Consider the following 21,215-nt stretch of genomic DNA (forward strand, 5'->3'; position numbering starts at 1 on the left):
AAGCAACTTGTTCACAAGTAAAATTGGACATAGCCACTTAGAATGGTTTGCCATCTGAACAAGTAGATTACCTGCCTCTTTTTAGTGGGTCTTATATCATGCCACCCAAGTGCAGATTAGCTCATTCATGTTATATACTGTAGCAGGTCACTGTGGTGCAGTCTGGGTCTCCAGGTACTTCGAGTAAGTTCAAATGCGATTTATAACTGTAACTCTTACCGGACGAAGTGAACCTGGTTAACAAAGCACATGGGACCCTGGACTGTGCCAATAAGAGCACAGAGTACAAAGGCTAGGAAATTATAATAAACCATTATAAAACATTCACTCTACCTCAATTGGAGGGTGTTGTTCAATCTTAGGCACCACACATTAGGAAGGGTGGGAGAGCAATACAGAGAGTACTGTAGAAGACTGAGGGGAGATGTAACAGAGGTATTCAAAGTCAGACCTACATAAAGTAGATAAGGAGGAATAACTATTCCCATTGGCATAAAGGCCAAGATGCAGCGGTGCAGATTCAAGTTGATTAGCAATAAAAGAAAAGGCTCTGTGAGAAAAGTAATTTTCACATTACTAAGAATTCAAATGTGGCTTTCAAAAGGGAATTGGATAACTTTCTGAAGAGGAAAGAATTACAGTGCAATGGAGAGAAGGTGGATGAATGGAACTAGATAAATTTATTTTGCAGTGAGCTGGCACAAACTCAATGGGCCAAATGGCCTCCTTTGTGCTTTAATCATTCTATGGTTCATTCTGTGGCAGAGAGTTTCCATTTTTACAGTTGAAACCACATTTTCATCTTTTTGTAGTTCTCCAGATAGAGACAGGCATTGACAACATGAAGTCATGAAGTTTTACAATCTCCCAGCCCTCACCCATGGTAATGGTTACCAAGGAACAGATATGATATTCTCAATCAGTATATGCCTTTCCATAGTTATGAATAAGAGATTAATGGCAACGTGTGAGGTGAAGGGAAGTGAGACAGCATTTAAGCAGGGCAAACTCAACTAAATATTCCCTATAGTGCATAGAGATAATACGGGTCACATGATGACCTTGATGAAGAACTGTGCATTGATACTTCCTTAAAGATTCAATAGGGGAGTCTATGTGAGAACCCTCAGTCATCTGCACTGCTCTCTCTGTGCCTATGAAAGTGATAACTACATTCAGTCTTTTGGTATTTCTTACGTCCAAAGGGGTCTGTGCAATTTGTCAACTGACTGATGTACTTTACCAGAGAGCTGGGGAATTCATCACAATTTGATTTCACAGCTGCTCTCCAGTTTTACAAATTTACTGACTCCCACAAGCTCTAAGATGCAATTTCATGAGCTCTATAAATAAAGTGCTTAACTTCCACAACAGGAAGGGCTTCCAGTAACTGAACGGAGTTAAAGTGGAAGTTTGGTTAAACGGCCAAAGGAACTCAGCCCTTGTGACTGCAGAGCTGTCAGCATCAGCAAAGAGTGAGATAGGATGCAGATAGTAAAGACATGAACTGTATTAACTTTTAACAATGACGAAAATACAGAAATGTCGCATTTTCAATCCTAAATGTTTGAGAGATAGATCTTTCATGCACCTCTACCTGGTGAAGCTAGTCATTCAAAAATATGAAAATTGTCTGTTGTTCCTTGTGAAATCAATCACTCAGATGCTGTCACTGATCCAATAGTGGGGAGGCATGTCTAATGACATCAACAGTCAGATGCATATTGTTCAAGTTTACCTGGATATTCAGGTTTAAGCCACACAAAGCAGAAAATCTTGCCTGGTTACAATTATGGGAACTCAAATATTCCCAGTTAAAAGATTCAATAGTTCTATGTAGCATGTTTGAAAAGATCCAAACTACTTGTAAAAAATATTTAGCACACAGAGAAGTGTAACAGATGGCAGAAAAAAATTACTGCAGTGCTAATTTATTATAATAAATAAGAAATGCTTGCAGCAGAGTTTAATATCCTTGCCACTGATTGCCATTTACAAGGATTAGTATCACAGGAAATATAAACCACAACAGTATCCTTCTCAGGACACAAGACAACAATTCCAATGTATGTTGATGATAACCAGAAATGCTCATTAAACTAAAGTGCTGCTTAAAACTGATACCTAATCAAAGCAGTTCAGCAAAAAAAAAGACAAAGTTCAAAACTGAAAATCCCATCTGGAAATTGTATTCTCCATCTAATCACCTAACTGATACTGTTTTTCACCCCAATCAGTCCCTGTTGTCTTGCCTGTTGACAGATGTGATTAATATCTTTACAAATTAGTTCAAACTCTCTGGTACATTAAGTGGGACATTACAGTTAGTGGCTTCATTAGATTGTCAGACTAAAAGCTCTTGACATCTTTAGTCTTTGATATTGACAAAAAGAAAAATGTTTTAGATTATATCCAGTTCCAGGAAATCTGTGTCTTCCTTTGACAGATTTCAACATATGAAAAATCAAGAAAGGATCTGAATGTTTAATTGCTGAGTGATCTGAATGACCACAGCATGAAATATTCTCACAATCAAATCAATTCCTGACATAGAATTGTTACCTGTATCTTTTAATCAGTTGCAGGACTTCAGAAAGGCATTCGACAAGGTTCCCCATGGGAGACTGGTTAGCAAGGTTAGATCTCACGGAATACAGGGAGAACTAGCCATTTGAATACAGAACTGGCTCAAAGCTAGAAGACAGAGGGTGGTGGTGGAGGGTTGTTTTTCAGACTGGAGGCCTGTGATCAGTGGAGTGCCACAAGGAACAGTGCTGGGTCCTCTACTTTTTGTCATTTATATAAATGATTTGGATGTGAGCATAAGAGGTACAGTTAGTAAGTTTGCAGATGACACCAAAATTGGAGGTGTAGTGGACAGCAAAGAGGGTTACCTCAGATTACAATAGGATCTTGACCAGATGGGCCAATGGGCTGAGAAGTGGCAGATGGAGTTTAATTTAGATAAATGCGAGGTGCTGCATTTTTGGAAAGCAAATCTTAGCAGGACTTATACACTTAATGGTAAGGTCCTAGGAAGTGTTGCTGAACAAAGAGACCTTGGAGTGCAGGTTCATAGCGCCTTGAAAGTGAAGGTGCAGGTAGATAGGTTTGTGAAGAAATCGTTCGGTATGCTTTCCTTTATCGGTCAGAGTATTGAATACAGGAGTTGGGAGGTAATGTTGCAGCTATACAGGACATTGGTTAGGCCACTGTTGGAATATTGCGTGCAATTCTGGTCTCCTTCCTATCGGAAAGATGTTGTGAAACTTGAAAGGGTTCAGAAAAGATTTACAAGGATGTTGCCAGGGTTGGAGGATTTGCGCTATAGGGAGAGCTGAACAGGCTGGGGTCATTTTCCCTGGAGCATCGGAGGTTGAGGGGTGACCTTATAAAAGTTTACAAAATCATATGGGGCATGGATACGATAAATAGACAAAGTCTTTTCCCTGGGGTCGGGGAGTCTAGAACTAGAGGGCACTGGTTTAGGGTGAGAGGGGAAAAGATATAAAAGAGACCTAAGGGGCAACATTTTCACACAGAGGGTGGTACATGTTTGGAATGAGCTGCCAGAGGATGTGGTGCAGGCTGGTACAATTGCAACATTTAAAAGGCATTTGGATGGGTATATGAATAGGAAGGGTTTGGAGGGATATGGGCCGGGTGCTGCCAGGTGGGACTAGATTGGGTTGGGATATCTGGTCAGCAGGGGTGGGTTGGACCGAAGGGTCTGTTTCCATGCTGTACATCTCTATGACTCTATGACTCTCAGTATTGGAGCTGTACTTTCAGAATCAGCTGGCTGGATACTCTGTTGACTCTGATCTATTTGTCCTTGTTATGCTCTTTTGAAATTTCTAGCCTATTTTTAATTAGACTTTTTTATTGCCCATCCTGTTCCTAATTCTCATCGTTGTAAATTACTGCCACACGCAGCTTTATTTTGCTTCATTTTTATTATCTCAATAACATTATAATTTAACAACTCCAGCACCGTTCTACTGCATATGTAATAGCCACTCTACTCAAACTAAACTCTCCTACCTCGCTACATTGTAAAATCATGCTTTCTCCTGACATTTCCATGATCATGACTCATTAATGTCCTCTGCGTTTTATATATTATTGAGTTTTCCTTCCATTGCCTGTGACTCTTCACCCTCTCCTTCTGCCAGAAGTTTGCCATCCGAATGTTTGTTCCACACACACCTTTTTCTCCAAACTTTTAACCCTCTATAGTGGATGCTGCTGGCGTAACTTTGACTTCGCCAATTTTTCCATTCTGTTCACTCAGTTAAACTTATTACCCTCTGAAACTGAAAGGCATCATTCTCTCAGATCTAACTCTAACATTGTCAATAAACCTGAACTGATGGTCTTTGACAATCTGACTGCAACCTTACAGACGTCGAAAACCAACTCTGACACCTCCTACTTCCTCCTGGGCCATGATCCCACACCAAGAAATTGTTTCCAAGACGCTGAGTGAACTTCTCTTCTCTGGAGATTTACCCAGTCTGGTCTAATCTTATAGATTACAATCTCTTACAGGCCACGTCCACGTACTTCCCTAAACATGCCTGCCGTCTTCGATTGATCATTTCAGTCAGTGTTATCACCCCACAGAACCCATTATATTCTATCTCAATTCTATTTTTCTTGCTTTCTCTAGTCCTTTTCACTCAAATACACCCTCTTGATATCTTCCATTTCTAACACTGTTTTTTCTCTTGTTACTCATATTATCAATGCTGACTGTTTCAGCTGCCCAGGTCATTCCTCTATAATTCAATCACTTCAACTTATGTCCATCCATTAAAAGATCTTCTTGGAATTTTTTCCACTTCTTGGCCTATATCTCTAATTTCATCTATCTCTTATCCTCCCATTTGATGCTCTTTCTTTGTTCTCCAAAAGAGAAATTGTAAATTAGGTGCATGGATCTATGGTGTCAATATTACAGTTTCTAATGGCTGATTCATTGATGAAAAATGTTTTAGTTCTCATTAAATTACAGCATAATATCAAAAAAGGTCATTATCTTGATTAACGTACAAAATGATTTTCCTTTGATAACTGATATATTTTCCAGCAAAACTGCTTCAAAAATTCATAATTATATGGTATTCCGTACATTCAATAAATTTATAAGTGTGTTAGCACTGTAATGCGTAAAATATTGTTTCAATCCATTGTTGGGCTGAGAAATGGCAGATGGAGTTTAATCCAAACAAGTGTGAGGTGATGCATTTTGGGAGGTCAAATGCAAGAGAACAGCATTGATATACAGAGGGATCTGGGAGTCCAAGTCCATAGCTTTCTGAATGTGGCAACGCAAATAGATATGGTGGTAGAGAAGGCATGCAACATGCTTGCCTTCATTGGTCGGGGCATTGAGTATAAAAGTTGTCAAGTCATGTTGTAGCTGGATAAATATTTAGTTAGGCTACTTTGGAGTGCTGTGTACAGTTCTAGTTGCTGCACTATAGGAAGGATGTGGGGGATTTTGAGAGGGTGCAGAAAGGTTTACCAGGATGTTGACTGGACTGGAGGGTATTAGCTATATCAAGAATTTGTACAAACTTGGATTGTTTTCATTAGAACATTGGAGTCTGAGGGGTGATCTGATAGCAGTATATAAGATTATGAGGAGGCATGTATAAGGTGGATAGTCAGTCTCTTTACCAGGGTGGAAATAGCAAATGCTAGGAGGCATATGTTTAACGTGAAAGGAAGAAGGTTTAAAGGAGAGAGAGTAGTAGGTGCCTAGAACATGCTGCCAAGGGAGGGAGTAGAAGCAGATATGATAGCTAAGTTAAAGAAGTATTTAGAGAGACACCTGAACAGGCAGAGAATAAAGGAATGTGTACCATGTGCAAGCAAATAGGATTAGTTAGAATAGCATCATGGTTAGCATAGACATGGTGGACTGAAGGGCCTGTTCTATGTTTTATATAATACATAAATATACACAAGTAGAATAAATATATTATTGTATGTTTCTTTCTGACAGAATGCACAGAGATATTTATATGGATTAAATGCCATTATGAGTGAACTCCAAACAGATAATGTTCCTTATCTGGTATCACTCTTGAGTGTGATCAACGCTCTTATTCTGGGAACTGCAAACTTGCAAAAACGAGCAAGACTCAGAAATGAATTCATTGGTAATATTTCTCTACATTTTGTGTTGTTTATCTTACATTACCTATATTATATAGTCTATTTTATTTGGTAAAAATAATATTTGTATTAGATATAGATTGTTGTGGCATCTTCCTCTATTTATTGATACAATCCAAAAGGACTACTAAGGCAATGACCATAATGGACACAATTTAATGCAAGCGATGGGAGTCTTGTTAACCAGTTAAAGAGCTGGCTAGATCATCCAGTCATCCACTTTCAAGATTGCTCATTGAATTAAATGGCAATCAACTTCTAAAGTGTGGGAGGACAAATTGCCACAGACTAAGAGTTGATGGCCAAACAGAACCAACCGCTCTTCATTGCTCTGCAGTGCCATTAAGGAGATGTGGCTGCTCGTGGTAATGCACTCACCTGAGCCCCAGCATCATCGTTGTATCCAGGCCACAGATCACAAGAGGGGGAGTTATGGAATGGGGATCATGGTGAGGGAGAAGGGGAGTTGGTAGCAAGGGCAGGGGCAGCTCTCAGTAACTATTTCCCCAATGCCACATCCCTCCATCCAGCTTTGAGTGCCTTTGAATGAGGGATCTCACCTCAAGCCTGCTCGTAAACCGGGTTTGATTTTTGGACTTTATATATAGCAAGTACCTGACCTGCCACTGGCTTAACACCAGTGGTAGCAGGATGAGGCTCTTAAGTACTCAGAAATTGTCCAGTTAAGAATCTCTGTGGTGGTATAAGGGGAAGGTATGAGCCATCTTGTCACAGATTTAATCAGCGCAGAGGGGATAGGCAGCAGGATCCCCACGCACCAACCATCAAATTCACCATCGGTGGGGGCATTAAATTCCATCTAATGTTTCCCAGTCACCAATATAGAATTAAAGTCAATTATGTTAGTGGAATTAAAGGTAAAGAAATCTCTAAACTGAACTTTCCCCTTACTAGTGGCAAAAGAATATGTTTATTTGTTAAATCTACCAGGCAGTTTAAAAGATATAAGATAGTTGTTTCTTTATCTAAATCAACAAAGATTAAAAAACTAATCTGACATGTCAAAATTGAAATTAGTATGTTTTTTATTAGATGAGGCTATAAAGAAATTGGTGAAAAGTATCAATGAACTGACCAGGCTTGATTCAGTTCAATGGCTCTGAGTGACTTGTTCCAGCTCCTACACATTTATGGTGCTGGTATTGTAAGAATAAATATTGTTCACCTGCAAAAAAGAATTTGGGGTTCATACCTTAGGCTTTTTACTTCCAATAATAAGAACGTAAGTGGTTTTCAAATAAAAAAATAACAACTATACCCAACAAACCTCTATATCTTTCCTTTCATCTTATTCCATAATCTATTGTCCCTTTACAAATATATCCACTTGGCTCTTGAGGTTATTACAACAGTGTAGATCAGTGATCCTTGCCGGTAACTGAGCTACAAAAAAATCTATCCCATTACACTTCCCTTATTATCTTAACTTCCTAATTTGAAACTAATTGTCCTGACATATCGAATACAAGAGATATTTCTATGAATCAGATGGGCCAATGGGTTAAGGAGTGGCAGATGAAGTTTAGTTTAGATAAATGTGAAGTGTTGTATTTTGGTAAGACAAACCAGGGCAGGACTCATACAGTTAATAGTAGGGACCTGGGGGGTGTTACCGAACAAAGACACCTAGGGGTGCAGGTACCTAGTTCCTTGAAAGTGGAGTCATAGGTAGACAGGGTGGTGAAGAAGGCATTTGACATGTTTGCCTTCATTGGTGATGACATTGAGTGTAGGAGTTGGGATGTCATGTTGCAGCTTTACAGGACATTGGTGAAGCCACTTTTGGAATACTGTGTACAATTCTAGTTGCCCTTCTATAGGACAAGTATTTTTAAATTTGAGAGGGTGCAGAAAAGATTTACAGGAATGTTGCTGGATATGGAAGGTTTGAGCTATAGGGAGAGGCTGCTTATGTTGGGGCTTTTTTCCCTGGAGCATCAGAGACTAAGGTGATTTTATAGAGATTTATACAATCATGAGGGACATTGATAGGGTGAATAGCCAAGGTCTTTTCCTAGGCTGGGGAGTCCAGAACTAGCAGACATAATTTTAAGGTGACAGAGGAAAGATTTTAAAAAGACCTGAGGGGTAACTTTTTCACACAGAGGGTAGTGCGTGTATGGACTGAGATGCCAGAGAGTGTTGTGGAGGCAGCTACAAATTGCAACATTTAAGAGGTACTTGGATGGGTATATGAATCAGAAGGGCTTAGAGGGATATGGACCAAATACTGGCAAATGGGATTAGGTCAGATTGGGATGTCTAGTCAGTACAGATGTGTTGGTCCCAAGGGTCTGTTTCCATTCTATATGGCTTGATGGCTCTATGGTAGTCCATATTACAAAATAACGTGAATGGTTAAAAATGATGGGATGTGTATATCTAAATATTAGGTATGTGACATTAACAGACAAGGTGTTCTTTGAGCAGCATCAAATCAAATAAATATCACTATAATGTTCCAAAAACAAAAATAATGTTGTTTTGTGAAAAGAGCATGTCAGTGATTCAAAAACATTACTTGGCCAAATGAATTGGTTCTTGCGTACAAAGAAGGTAAATGAATGATATTACTGTGCTTTGAACTATTTGACAAGAATTATCTCTTTCTATTGTAGGTCTTCATTTGCTGGAAGCACTGCCAAATCTGAGGTAAGGACTATTCCTACAATAATAAAAGCTACTGCTTGGAAAATGCAATCTAATACATTGTTTTAGTCAGTATTTAAGGTATATACATTTACTGGAAGCATCTACTTAGAAATAAAGACTTTGACTTGTGTATAAATTGTAACTTGAGATTCACAGACAGGAAAACATTGAAAATTGAATTCTAATTAAAGGTAGTTCTTTTTCAGTGAAGATAAAGATGTAATTTCATCTTTTTAGAAATGAGATGTCACTTCACCATCAAAATGATCAAATCATAGAATCATACAGCACAGAAGAGGCCTCTGGTACATTGAACCAGCATTGACAAAACTATTCTAAATCTGCATTAGTCCCACTTTCCTGCTCTTGGCCCATTGCCTAACATTTCAAGTGCTCATCCAAGTTATTATTAAAGTTTGTGAGATTTCCTGTCTTAAATGCCTTCCCAGGCCATGTATTCCAGATTCCCAATTCTCTGTGATAAAACAATTTCCTCAAAACCTCTAAACCTCCTGGCATTAACCTTAAATTATGCCTGATTGGAATTGACCTTTCAAATAAGGGAAATAGCTGCTCTCTATCCATCTTGTCCATGTCCCTCATAATCTTATGCACCTCACTCAGGTCCCCACTAAGCTGCTCTACAAAGCCTCTCTTCATTATTATACTGCTCCATTAAAGGAAACTTCCTGGTGAACCTTCTTTGCACCCCTTCCAATGCAATTATACCCTTTCTACAGTGTGGTGATCAGAATGCACTCAGTACTCTAGCTGTGGCCTAACCAAAGTCCTGTACAGCTCCAACATAACCTCCCTGCTCTTGTTATCCATGACATAATTCATAAAGGCAAGTGTCCCAAATGCCTTCTTAACTACCTTACTAACCTGACTGCCATCTTTAGGAATCTGTGGAGAAGTACCCCAAGAACCCCCTTTTCCTCTGAACTTCATAGTGTCCTGCCATTCATTGAGTACTTCCTTGTATTGTTATGTCTTCCAAAGTGCATCACCTCACATTTATCAGGGTAAATTCCATCTACCACTATCTGCCCATCTGACCAATCAAGATATATCCTCCAGTAATCTCACAGTTTCCTCCTCACTGTCAACCATCCCGCCAATCTTTGTGTCATCCACAAACTTATTTATCATCCCTCCGCATTTTCTTGTATATCACTTATATATACATAATCAACAATAAGGGACCCAGCACTGATCCTTGTGGTACACCACTGACACCAGTCTCCATTCACATAAACAGCTTTCTACCACCACCCTCTGTCTACTGTCACTTAGCCAGTTTTGAATCCAAGCTTCCAAATTATCCAGAACCTCATGTGCTTTTATCTTCTTTATTAGCCTTGTCAAATGCTTTGCTGAAATCCACATAAACTGCATCATAAATCGAAGATTCTTTTAGTTACTACATTCAAACAACTGTTTTCTAAAGTTGCTGACATTTCAAATTCTACTTTATAGCAAAACATCACAAGGGAGTAATAGAAAACCATTCTTGCAGATTCCATAAGAAATAAAACATATGGGTATTTCCAAACATTAAGTGGTCTTCCAGCACTCGGGTTTGATAAATATGAAATTAAATCCAAAACATACCTCGTAGCAAAGAGTGAACACAAGAATCAGATTTCCACAGATAGGACAACTGCAGAGACCTTTAGAAATGACATGGGTGATCTTAGATGTGGAATTCCAAACCCCATTTCTGATAGATCCCATTTTTTTGTAAGTAGGAGAAAGTCTGAGGCATAAATCAAACAAGTGGGAAAGTTAAACTTACCAGGCCATTGAAATCAGTCCTGAGTTCAAATAGACTCTGTTTTTGCTGCTCCAAGAGTCTTAATTTTCATTGTGGGAGTCACTAATTTATGGTGGAATCGTGCATGTTCTTTGGGAGCAGATCATGATCTGAAGTTATTTTCATCATCAGCTTTTTAACAATTGAAAAGAGCTTGGCTCCATTTTCAGCTAGAGTGAAAATATATTGTTATCGTACATTAATTGACAGGCTATCAGTTGCAGTCTAGAAAACAAATTCCATCTGTTCCTGCAGTTTCAATTGACTTCAGTATAACATTTGTGTCGAAAATTGTGGCACTGGAAAAACACAATGGGTCATGCAGCATCTGAGGAGCAGGAGAGTTGACGTTTTGGGCATAAGCTCTTCATCAGGAATGTAGGGGTGGTTGGGGGGGGAAGGGGGCTGAGAGATAAATAAGAGGGTGGGGTTAGGGGGAAGGTAGCTGGGATAGATAGATGCAGGTTGGGGGTGATGGTGTTAGGTTGGAGGGGAGGGTGGAGTGGATAGGTGGGAAGGAAGATGGACAGGTAGGACAGGTCAAAAGGGCGGTGCCGAGTTGGACGGTTAGATCTGGGATGAGGTGAGGTGAGGGGAGATTAGGAAACTAGTGAAGTCAGTGTTGACATTATGAGGTGAAAGGGTTTCAAAGCGGAAGATGAGGCATTCTTTTTCCAGTTGTCAGGTGGCTTGGAATTGGTGGTAGAGGAGGCCCAGGACTTGCATGTCCTTGGCGGAGTGGTGTGGGGGGGAAATTGAAGTGGTAGTCCACAGAGCGGTGGGGTTGTTTGGTGCGTGTGCCCCAGAGATGTTCCCTGAAACATTCAGCATGTTGGCGTCCTGTCTCCCCGACATCGAGGAGACTGTATCAAAAGCAACAGATACAGTAGATGAGGTGTTTGGATGTGCAGACAAATCTCTTTGGATGTGAAAAGACCCACTGGGGCCTTGGACGGAAGTGAGGGGGGAGGTGTGGTGCAGGCTTTACACTGCTTGTGGCAGCAAGGGAAGGTGGCGGGTGTGGAGGGGATTGATGGTGGGGGGGGCGTGGATCTTACGAGGGAGTCTCAGAGGGAAAAGTCTCTGCAAAATGCAGATAGGGATGGGGAGGGAAATATATGTTTAGTGGTGAGGTCTGATTGTAGGTGCAGAAATGGTAGAGGATAAAGCACTGTATCCGGAGATTAGTATGGTGGAAGGTGAGGACCAGGGGGTTGTTGCTGTTGGAGAGGTGGGATTCAAGGGCGGAGGTGCAGGAAGTGGAGGAGATGTGCTGGAGGGCATTGTTAATCACATGGGAGGGGAAATTGTGGTCATTGAAGTAGGAGGTCAGCTTGGATGTCCTGGAGTGGAATTGCTCCTCCAGGGAGCAAATACGGCGGAGGAATTAGGAGTAAGGGATCACATCTTTACTGGGGGGGGGGGGGGGGGGGAGCAGTGGGAGGAGGTGTAGACCAGGTAGATGTTGGAATCTGTGGTTTTGAAATAGAAGTCTGTGTTGAGTCGATCACCAGAGATGGAGACGGAGAGGTCCAGGAAGGGGAGGGAGGTGTCCGAGATGGTCCAGGTGAATTTAAGGTCAGGGTGGAAGGTGTTAGTGAAGTTGATGAACTGTTCAACCTCCTCATGGGAGCACAAGGTGGCGTCAATACAGTCATCAATGTAGTGGAGGAAAAGGTGGGAAATGGTGCCAATATAACTGCAGAAGATGGACTGTTCCATGTATCCGACAAAGAGGCAGATATAGCTGGGGCCCATGGATGTACCCATGGCTATCCCTTTTATCAGTATAACATCCCCCAAAGGCTGTTTCTAAAGATAAACCTATTATAAATGCGTGGTTGAGTTTGCAAAGCTTGAAAACCTCCCATCCCAGTGGAGTGTGAGTACAATTTGATTGACAATTTTAAGAGGGTATTAAAGAATTGGCTTCTTTGAGGTGATTACTGAATAGATGTTTGTTTTATAACAGATTGACCACTTTAAGGAATATGAAATCTTTGATTGGATTTATGAATAAAAGGGATTTTTCCATCAGTAACATAAATGAATGAAGTCTCTATTGGTCCGCGAGATGTTTATTGTTCTTTTCATCCCAACATGGCGACTGATATCGACCCATAGTGGTCACTGATTGAGGAGCTATGGAGGTAGTCTAGGAGTTTGAAGTGGCATAGGTGGTATAAGGGGTGAACAAGGATCAGAGGGCCAAGCAACATTTTATAAAATTAGGCCAACGTGTAGGAGAACTAAGGTTTGCCTTCAAAACAGCCACCTCAGCACTCACCTGCTCCTGTGGCCGCCTCCACCTGCGTCCAGAGGGGCAGATGTCTCCACTTAATCCTTGAAGCTTAAATTCAGTCTAACAGTAACAAAGTCCCAGCATTGATGAGCACTTCCACCTCTTATGCCACATGATTCCAGGAGATGAGTACTGAAGAGGACGGTTGAATAACAAATGGGATGAAACACAGAATGGGCCATGATGGACCAGGGGTCAGTTGAGAAAAATATGCTGCCAGAAATGAGAAAATTCAGTCCTATATTTTAAACAGAGAATGGTCAGCCATAGCTCATGTCCGTTGAAGATAGCCATGTTAGATGAAGTCATGATCAAGTATCGCTGTGGTATTCCTAGATCCAAGTAGCCTGAATAAAGGGAGATTGTAGGAGGCATAATGCAAAAAGGATGGAAGATTTTAATCTCCATAAATATTGGACAAATTAAATTAGACAAGGTTGCTTGAAGGATGAGTTTTATAGTTGGGACAATTCCTTATAACAATATGTTCTGGAACCATTTTATTCTTGCTAATGTGTAATGAGACAGGGTTAATAAAGGCATCATAGTCAAGAATTCTCAAGTTAAATGTGATCATAAAATGATAGAATTTCTGTTTATGGTTGAGACATTTGCATCTGAAAATAATAGACTGAATTCTATTGCTCTGAACTTGAGTCTGCATCTTCATGTGAAAAGGAAAGGAAAAATTATATTTCACTTTTTAAAATCTAGACATGAAGGGTGGGAGCCTTTCCCATGAGAGTGTTAAGATTTGGGAATTTTGCCTCAGAGGTCTCACTGACAATTAAATTTTACTGTCAGAAACTTTTCTCCAGCAAATACTCAGTTTCCAGCAGAAAACACCGACACAAATTCACCCACTGCAAGATAAAATGTTCTATATTGTTAGTATTATTGTTTTCAGAAAAATAGATGATGCAGATCTACTAATCCAGTGTTCCAAATTTGAGGAAGCCCGGGCAGAAGATGACGAAGATTTAACAAAAATCCATGATATGAACTGCCATCAAGATGTTTTTGCAGCATTGTTTAGTAAAGTAAGATCATAATCTATTATATTGCCCAGAAACTATATACTACATATAACTGTAAGAATCATCATTTATGCCATATATTATTAATGGAACATTGTGTACTAGTTCTTAAATTAATAAATGGAGAAAGGATTCATAAATCTGAAGCACAAAGGGGTTTAGGAGTCGGAGTTCAGGATTCTCTTAAGGTTAACATATAGGTTCAGTTGGTAGTTAGGAAGGCAAATGCAATGTTAGCATTCATTTCAAGAGGTCTAAAATACAAGAGGGGAGGTGGACTGCTGAGGCTGTATAAGGCTCTGACCACATTTGGAATATTGTAAGCAGTTTTGGGCTCTCTATCTAAGGAAGGATGTGCTGGCATTAAAGGAGGTTCCGAGGAGGTTCACAAGCATGATCCTAGGAATGAAAGGCTTGTCATATGAGGAATGAGAGAGGCAGGGTAGTTGTAATGGGGGACTTCAACTATCCAAATATTGACTGGGAACACTACAGTACAAGTACTATAGATGGGTCAGTTTTTGTCCAGCGTGTGCAGGAGGGCTTCCTGACACACTATGTAGGCAGGCCTACAAGGGGAGAAGCCACTTTAGATTTAGGACTGGGTAAAAGAGCCTGGCCAGGTGTTAGATTTGGAAGTAGGTGAGCACTTTGGAGACAGCAATCACAATTCTGTCAGGTTTACTTTAGTGATGGAAAGGGATAGGTGTACTCCACCGAGCAAGAGTTACAGCTGGGGGAAGGGAAATTATGATGCAATTAGGAAAGATTTAGGAAGCGTAGAATGGGCAAGGAAACTGCAGGGGATGAGCACATTAAAAATGTGGAGCTTATTCAAGGAAAAGCTCCTGTGTGTCCTAGATAAGTATGTACCTGTCAGGCAGGGAGGAAGATATAGAATGCGTGAGCCGTGGTTTACTAAGGAAGTGGAATCCCTGGTCAAGAAGAAGAAGGTGGCTTATGTTAGGACAAAATGTGAAAAATCAGTTCGGGCACTTGAGGGTTACAAAGAAGTCAGGAAAGACCTAAAAAGAGAGCTCAGAAGAGCCAGGAGGAGACATGAGAAGTTGTTGGCAGATAGGATCAAGGTTAACCCTAAGGCTTTCTATAGGTATGTCAGGAATAAAAGAATGACGAGAGTTAAATTAGGGCCAATCAAGGATAATAGTGGGAAGTTGTGTGTGGAGTCAGAGGAGATAGGGGAAGCACTAAATAAATATTTTTCAACAATGTTCACTATAGAAAATGAAAATGTTGGCGAGGAAGATACAGAGATACTTGCATCTAGACTAGAAGAGATTAAGGTTCACAAGGAAGAGGTATTAGAAATTCTGCAGAGTGTGAAAATAGACAAGTCCCTGGGCCAGATGGCATCTATCCTAGGATCCTCTGGGAAGCAAGGGAAGAGATTGCCGAGCCTTTGGCATTGATCTTCAAATCATCATTGTCTACAGGAATAGTGCCTGAGGACTGGAGGATAGCAAATGTGGTTCCCTTGTTCAAAAAGGGTAGTAGAGACAACCCTGGTAATTACAGACCAATGAGTCTCACTTCAGTTGTTGGTAAAGTGTTGGAAAAGGTTATAAGAGATAGGATTTATAACCATTGAGAAAATAATCTGATCAGGGACAGTCAGCAGCACGGTTTTATGAAGGGAAGGTCGTGCCTCGCGAATCTTATTGAGTTTTTTGACAAAGTGACCAAACAGGTAGATGAGAGTAAACCAGTTGATGCGGTGTATATGGATTTCAGCAAGGCATTCGATAAGGTTCCCCACAGTAGGCTATTATACAAATTGCAGAGGAATGGGATTGTGGGAGACATAGCAGTTTGGATCAGTAATTGGCTTGCTGAAAGAAAACAAAGGGTTGTAGATGATGGAACATGTTTATCTTGGTGTCCAGTTACTAGCGGCGTACCGCAAGGGTCGGTGCTGGGTCCACTGCTGTTCGTCATTTTTATAAATGACCTGTATGAGGGCTTAGAAGGGTGGGTTAGTAAACTTGCGGACAACACTAAGGTCGGTGGAGTTGTGGATAGTGACAAAGGATGTAGTAGGTTGCAGAGAGACATAGATAGGATGCAGAACTGGGCTGAGAGGTGGCAAATGGAGTTTAATGTGGACAAGTGTGAGGTGATACACTTTGGACGAGTAATCGGAATGCAAAGTACTGGGCTAATGGTAAGATTCTTGGGAGTGCAGATGAGCAGAGAGATCCCGGTGTCCCTGTACACAGATCCTTGAAAGTTGCCACCCAGATTGACAGGGTTGTTAAGAAGGCATACAGTATCTTGGCCTTTATTAATAGAGGGATTGAGTTCCGGAACCAGGAGGTTATGCTGCAGCTGTACAAAGCTCTGGTACGGCCCCACTTGGAGTATTGTGTACAGTTCTGGTCACCACATTATAAGAAGGATGTGGAAGCTTTGGAAAGGGTGCAGAGGAGATTTACTAGGATGTTGCCTGGTATGGAAAGAATGTCTTACGAGGAAAGGCTGAGGACCTTGAGGCTGTTCTCGTTAGAGAGAAGAAAGTTGGGAGGTGTCTTAATAGAGACATACAAAATAATCAGAGGGTTAGATAGGGTGGACAGGGAGAGCCTTTTTCCAAGTATGGGAACGGCAAACACGAGGGGACACAACTTTAAAGTGAGGGGAGATAGGTATAAGACAGATGTCAGAGGTAGTTTCTTTACTCAGAGAGTAGTAAGGGTATGGAATGCTTTGCCTGCATCGGTAGTAGATTCGCCAAGTTTAAGTGCATTTAAGTCATCATTGGACAGGCATATGGATGTACATGGAATTGTGTTGGTGGGATAGGCTTCAGATTAGTATGTCAGGGCGGCGCAACATCGAGGGCCAAAGGGCCTGTACTGCGCTGTAATGTTCTATGTTCTATGTTCTATGGTTAAGGACTCTCAGTCTGTACTCAACTGAGTTTAGAAGGATAAAGGAGGAATCACATTGAAACTAACAAAATACTGATAGGCCTGAATAGAGTGGACATGGAGAAGATGTTTCCACAAGTAGGAGAGACTAGGACTCAATAGCACAGCCTCAGAGAGATAGGCTGACACTTTCAAACTGAGATGAGGAGGAATTTCTTCAGCCAGAATATAAAGAATCTGGGGAATTCATTGCTTCAAAAGGCTGTGGAGGCCAAGTCATTGAGGGCATTTAAGACAAAGATAGTCAGGCTTTTGATTAGTAAGGGGTTTAAACGGATTAAGGGTTGATGGGAGAAATCAGGAGAATGGGGTTGTGGAACATATCAGCCATGACTGAAAGACAGAACAGACCTGATCAGCTGAAAGACCTAATTCTGTTGCAGTACCTTATGGTCTTATGCTCAGGAACTCTTAATAACAGTCTTTTCAGATTATCCCTTTTTTGACTTCGAGAATTCTGATGTTGTTAATTATTGACATTAACTTCAATTCACCTTTTTGATTATGACAATTATTTATGACAGATTTTAGCAAATCTAACTTTATTGTAATTGGATGCACGGGCATAATCAATTAATCCCAATTTCTCTCTTTAACTTCATTCGTATTTGCACAATAAACTGTAATATAATTTATTTTTGCAGTAGCTCCAAATCAGCTTTTAGTAAAGCCCGAGTAACCTCTTTGTCGAACAGCTTTCCTTTCTCAAATAGTTTGCTGCTTTGTGGATGATTAAATTGCATCATGGGTAAAAAGGTAGAACAACTAAAGAGGGAGAAAAATAATTTGAACTGAAAAGGAAAATGAATCTTTTACAATTTCCATATTTCCTCAATGTTTTATGTACATTTACATCCAGTAGATTCATTTTCACCTTTGTTTTCAATTCTAGGTGCACGCCTCACCAGCTTCTATTCAGCTTCTGTCAATTCTCCAGGGCCTCCTGCAGCTGGAACCATCTGACAGTAGCGGTGCCCTGCTCTGGGAAGTCCTAGAAATCCTGGTGAATAGAGCCATCCTAATTGCTCATGACAGTAAGGAAATATTGTCTGATAAAATGCCTACATTATAAAGGTAGTTCAAATTGTGATTAATGCAAATAATTGCTTCTGGTCATCTGATGAAAAAAAGTCACTCCTTGTTCATCGTTCAATTTTACTAGTTCACAGCTTACACTTTGAGATTCGTTGTAAATGTGATACCTTTAAGTTGAATCTATGAAATTGAGGTTGAAAATTTATTTCTTCTTCCGTTTATAATTCCAAGTAGCTTTACAATTTAAAAAAGATGTTGAAGCATTAATACATCAAATGTTTTACTATGCACAGGTCCAGAAACTGATGTCAATGCATTCATGAAAAGACTCGTATCAGTTAAACTGGAGAGAAACAATCAGACAATGAAAGAAGAGTTGATTGCTAGTAAACCTGAAAATCATGATTGGCCTGAACCTGAAGCTTCAACAGAAGAAAGTCTAAAGTGTACTTATTCTACCACTACCTCACTTGCACCAACTCTTGCTCCTCCACCTCCCCCTCCACCTCCTCCTCCCCCAGCACCACCTGGATCTCTTCCTACCTGTTTAGATAAGACAGATATTCCAAGACCATCTTTGCGGATGAAAAAGCTGAGTTGGCAAAAACTCTCAAAAGCAGCTTCAGGTAGGTTTGTGATATGTACCTTTACAATGAGAGAGTGCCTATTACAATCCAATTAGGGACAGCTAACATTTAAATAAGAAATTCAAACAGCTAGCAAAAAACTGACAGAAGATTTCACTTTTTTAAACAAAAACAAATGTTATTGTATATCAAAAAGAATTGCACAATACAAGCACTGTTTAACTTAGCTCTATAGCTGTTTGTTTAATTATTTTGCACCACCTGGGCATCATTGGTTAGACTGGCATTTATTACTCATCCCTAAGTGCCCTTGAGCAGGTTCTGGTGAATTAACATCCTGAACTGCTGCTATCTATCTAATGTAGACATACCCATAGGTCTGTCACAAGGGGAGTTTGAGGATTTTGATTCAGCAACAGTGAAGGAACAGGGATGTAGATTCAAGTCAGGATGGGTGGTGACTTGGAGGGGAACGTGTAGATGGTGGGATTCTCTGCATCCACTGTGCTTGTCCTTCAAGGTGGCAATGGCATGGGTTTGAAAAGTACTGTCAATGAAGCCTTGGTGAGTTACCACAATACATCTTGTAGATGGTACATACTGCTGCTACTGTGGTGAAGAGAGTGAATGTTGAAGGTGGTGGATAAGGTGCCAGTTAAGTCGGCTATCTTGTGCTGAATGGTGTCAAGCATGTTGAGTTTTATTGAAGCTAAATTCATTAATGCAAGTCAAAAGTATTGTAATGTCCTTACCTCGAGCAAAGGTCCCCAATTTGTTACAGTTCCAGACTGGGTACCATAAATCCTCAAGCTCTCAGATGAAGAGGGATGAACTTTTTTATCCACCTCTATTAGTCACACAAGGTTAACTTAAAAGTGAATCCTTGTGGATTTTCCAACCCAAATAAAAATAAAAGAAGCCAATTTAACCAGGCTTTCTTGACTTAACAAAAGAGTATGTGTATTACTAAACTTGAGAACAATTAGTAACACAATACACCACAGACAGAATAGAAATAAGATGAGAGTCCAAAGGAAAGTGAAAACATATAAGGATTATTCAAAAGAAAGGATGATTGAACATTGCGGCCATTGCAGTGGAGGTTACTGGTAGCATTGACATCTGTATTTGAACAGAAGCTTTCAAACGTTTTAATTTTGAGGACTGGTCAAAATTCTCTATTTCTTTCAAAGTCAGAAATCAGACAACACCAGGTAATCATCCAACAGTTTTATTTGAAATCACAAGCTTTCAGAGCATAGCCCATTTATCAGGTGAAGTGAGAGGGAAGCACACTAAACCCTGTGTGTCTTTCAACTGTGATTGAATTCAAACATTCAGGGTGATACAGAGTCCTTTTGTTGTCCTGGTTCCCTTTCATCTGGCTGCCAGTTGATTGAATTCCAGCATTCAGTGTCAGGAGAAATCTTTACCTGCAACACAGGAGTGACGAGGCGTAGTTCTTCAACCGTGACCTTCACAGAATATTTGAACCCAAGTTCATTCCATGAACCCACTCCAGCACAATTCAAAGTGGCTTTTTAAGCCATGTCTGTATGTGTTTTTCAAAGGGACAAACACAAAACGTTCCTGCAGTTTGGGACAAAATCTACATGGAATATCTTGGTCTTGAGTGGGGAATCATCAGCCCCTTGTATTCTTTTAGCAACAAGAAATCAAAATCCAGTCTGTTTGAAGTTTCTTTGACACTTTTAACAGTTACATCTCGTTCATCCCACACTGAACTTTTGTCAGCCAGTCAATGAATTTACACCAATCCTCTTTTTAAAAACAAGTTTTGAATCAAAGAGCTAAAACAGCATACTATTTCAGGGTTCCAACCCAATACAACAAGCATTCCAATATACTGCTGACTTGTGCCTTGTAGATGGTGAATAAATCTTGGGGACTGTAAAGTTCTTTCCTGTTCTTGTGCCTACAGGATTTATGAGACTAGTCCAGATCAGTTTCTATTCAATAGTAACCTTTCAGGATGTTGATGCAGTGAAGATAGTGCCATTGAAACAAACATTGTCTGACACTTGTGTGACACTTTTGAACCCAAACTTACAAAGATAAATGCTGTAAACACAGTCCTATTTCTTATTTTCTATTTTCTCTCCAAAGAGTTCCTTTATCTAGTTTCATTGGGGAAGTCCTTCCATTAACTTTCAACCAAGCTCCTTAATCTTGGTGATAACTCAATGATGTTGTCGTTCGACTATTATTCCAGAGACAGGTTCAAATCCCGCCATGGTGGATGGTAACATTTGAATTCGATAAAAATCTGAGTCAAATGGTGGTGATAAGACTGTTGCTGATAGTTGGGAAATCTCACTTGGTTCACTTAACCCTTTCAGGGAAGGAAACTACTGTCCTTAGCTGATTCCAGACACAACAACAATGTGGTTGACTCGCAACTGCCCTCTGACCAATGAGGGATCTACAATAAATGCTGGCCTGGCCAGCGACACTCACATCCTGTAAATGCATGTTAAAAAAAGTAAATTTCTAATTTCTTCACTGATTTCCTGACTCCAGATTCCACAATTCTAGGTTAGACCTCCCTACAAACCCTACACCATGATGTAAAGCCTGCTGCTATGATTTCAAATTGCAACCAAATGATCA

The 21,215-nt window shown here is 40.2% G+C and overlaps 1 protein-coding gene across 2 annotated transcripts in view; it reads left to right on the plus strand.

The window, feature by feature from the left end:
* Positions 1 to 21,215, plus strand: part of LOC122553564 (inverted formin-2-like) — an 81,592-nt gene that overhangs the window by 9,496 nt on the left and 50,881 nt on the right. For both annotated transcript variants that reach the window (XR_015757900.1, XM_043697555.2), the window contains exons 4-8: positions 6,014 to 6,170; positions 8,826 to 8,859; positions 13,885 to 14,017; positions 17,855 to 17,996; positions 18,291 to 18,623. Coding sequence is in view for 1 of the 2 variants with exons in the window: in XM_043697555.2 (XP_043553490.2) it covers positions 6,014 to 6,170; positions 8,826 to 8,859; positions 13,885 to 14,017; positions 17,855 to 17,996; positions 18,291 to 18,623 (799 nt within the window). In the remaining variant the exon portion in view is untranslated. The remainder of the gene's footprint in view (positions 1 to 6,013; positions 6,171 to 8,825; positions 8,860 to 13,884; positions 14,018 to 17,854; positions 17,997 to 18,290; positions 18,624 to 21,215) is intronic.

This window comes from Chiloscyllium plagiosum, unplaced genomic scaffold, assembly GCF_037043375.1.
Source record: "Chiloscyllium plagiosum isolate Xiang-an unplaced genomic scaffold, Cpla_swu_hap1 HiC_scaffold_8, whole genome shotgun sequence".
NCBI classification, from domain to species: domain Eukaryota; kingdom Metazoa; phylum Chordata; class Chondrichthyes; order Orectolobiformes; family Hemiscylliidae; genus Chiloscyllium; species Chiloscyllium plagiosum.